This window comes from Dictyostelium discoideum (assembly GCF_000004695.1).
Source record: "Dictyostelium discoideum AX4 chromosome 5 chromosome, whole genome shotgun sequence".
In the NCBI taxonomy this organism is placed as follows: domain Eukaryota; phylum Evosea; class Eumycetozoa; order Dictyosteliales; family Dictyosteliaceae; genus Dictyostelium; species Dictyostelium discoideum.
This window is the reverse complement of record NC_007091.3, coordinates 3,717,347-3,719,846: the sequence shown is the minus strand read 5'-3', so window position 1 is coordinate 3,719,846 and position 2,500 is coordinate 3,717,347. Positions and strand designations below refer to the sequence as shown.

Below are 2,500 nucleotides of genomic sequence, written 5' to 3'. Positions count from 1 at the left end.
TTTATTTTATTTGGGGGGGGTTTTTTTTTTTTTTTTTTTTCAATAAATATTTATTTTTAGAAACGCACCTATTTTTAAAAAACAATAATAAAATTTTTTTTTTTTAAAACACACACACACACACTCTCTCTCAAACACACTCTCTTTCTCTCTCATTAATAATAATAATAATAATAATAATATTAATAATTTTAATATTAAATTAAATAATTTTAGATTTAGTTAAAAAAATAATCACAAAAATCAAGAATTTAAAATCAAAATCAAATTAAAATTTTTTAAAAAAAAAAACAAAAGCCAAAACAAAAAGAAGAGAAAAAAAAAAAAAAATCTATTTATTTTAATTTATTTATTATATTTATTATTACATATTTATTTTTGATTATTTCTTTATTTTAAAGGAAAAATAAAAAAAATAAAAAAATGGGAAAAGGACAAAGTAAAATAAAGAATGGAGGATCAGGTAAACCCGCCAAAGCAGGAAAACCAAAAAAAGGAAATAAAAATGATGAAACAACACCAACATCAACACCTACACCAACACCAACACCAACTCAACAAAATTTAGATAATAGTGCACAACAACAACAACAACAACAACAAACGACTACAGCAGCAGTTTCATTAGATAATAAAGAGCAACAACAACAACAAAATATACCAGCACCAGCTACCCAAACACCAATTACTCAAACAGGTACACCAACTATTGAAGAATCACAAAAAAATACAGATAATAATAATATAAATGGTGCATCAAATGAAGCATCAAGTTCACCAGATTCACCAAATGGTAGTGGAAATGGTAATGATGATGAAGATGAAGGACCAGAGGAAGTCATTTTTTCAAAGAATAAACAATCAGCAACAAAAGATGATTTTGAATTATTAAATGTAATTGGTAAAGGTAGTTTTGGTAAAGTTATGCAAGTTAAGAAAAAGGGTGAAGATAAAATCTTTGCTATGAAAGTTTTACGTAAAGATGCTATCATTGCTCGTAAACAAGTCAATCATACTAAATCTGAGAAAACTATCCTTCAATGTATTTCTCATCCATTCATTGTAAATTTACATTATGCTTTTCAAGTAAGTAATAAGTAATAAGTACTTTTTTTTTATTTTTTTTTTTTTTTATAAAAATTTAAAAAATAATATTAATTATTTTTTATTTTATTTTATATTTATATTTAGACAAAAGATAAATTATATATGGTATTAGATTTTGTTAATGGTGGTGAATTATTTTTCCATTTAAAGAGAGAAGGTAGATTTTCAGAACCAAGAGTAAAGATTTATGCAGCAGAGATTGTATCAGCATTGGATCATTTACATAAACAAGATATTGTATATCGTGATTTGAAACCAGAGAATATTTTATTAGATAGTGAAGGTCATATTTGTATCACTGATTTTGGGTTATCTAAAAAGATTGAAACAACCGATGGTACATTCACTTTCTGTGGTACACCAGAGTATTTAGCACCAGAGGTATTGAATGGTCATGGTCATGGTTGTGCCGTCGATTGGTGGTCTCTTGGAACTCTTCTCTATGAGATGTTAACTGGTTTACCACCTTTCTACTCTCAAAATGTATCAACAATGTATCAAAAAATTTTAAATGGTGAATTAAAAATTCCAACTTATATTTCACCAGAAGCAAAATCATTATTAGAAGGTGTATGTATACACAATATATTTAATAATAATAATTAATAATTAATAACATTTTATTTTATTTTATTTTATTTTATTTTATTTAAATTTTAAATTTTTTTATAGTTATTAACTAGAGAAGTTGATAAAAGACTTGGAACTAAAGGTGGTGGTGAAGTTAAACAACATCCATGGTTCAAAAATATTGACTGGGAGAAATTGGATAGAAAAGAAGTTGAAGTTCACTTTAAACCAAAAGTTAAATCTGGCACAGATATTAGTCAAATTGATCCAGTTTTCACTCAAGAAAGACCAATGGATAGTTTGGTTGAAACAAGTGCTTTAGGTGATGCTATGGGTAAAGATACAAGCTTTGAAGGTTTCACTTATGTAGCTGATTCAATCTTAAAGGATTAAAAAAAAAAAAAAAAAAAAAAAATTTATTTCCAGGTTTTTTTGGAACCAAAAAAAAAAAAAAAAAAAAATCAAAAATTAAAAAAAAAAAATCAAAAAATAATAGTAATAATAATAATAGTAATAATAATTAAAACAACAAATGAAAATTATCACAGTAATAGTATAAATTGTGTATTCCTTGTTCGCGAGCAAGAAAAAAAAAAAAAAAAAAAAAAAAAAAATTCAAAAAAAGTAATATATCAAATAATTTGTAATGATCAAAAGAAAAAAAAAAAAAAGAAAAAAAACAAAAAAAGAAAAAAGAAAAAATTAAATAAATAAATAATCAATCGATTTTATATAGTATATTTTATTTCATTTTTTAGTACTATAATTTTTATTATTATTATTATTTTTATTATTATTATTTTTATTATTATTATTATTATTA

The 2,500-nt window shown here is 23.5% G+C and overlaps 1 protein-coding gene across 1 annotated transcript; it reads left to right on the top strand.

The window, feature by feature from the left end:
- Positions 1–423: 423 nt before the first annotated feature.
- Positions 424–2,070, top strand: pkgB (protein kinase 2; the record flags this gene model as incomplete). The annotated part of the gene is made up of 3 exons (XM_630761.1): positions 424–1,086; positions 1,192–1,677; positions 1,780–2,070. 3 exons carry the CDS (start codon positions 424–426, stop codon positions 2,068–2,070), a joined length of 1,440 nt encoding a protein of 479 aa, XP_635853.1.
- Between the last annotated feature and the right edge of the window lie 430 nt (positions 2,071–2,500).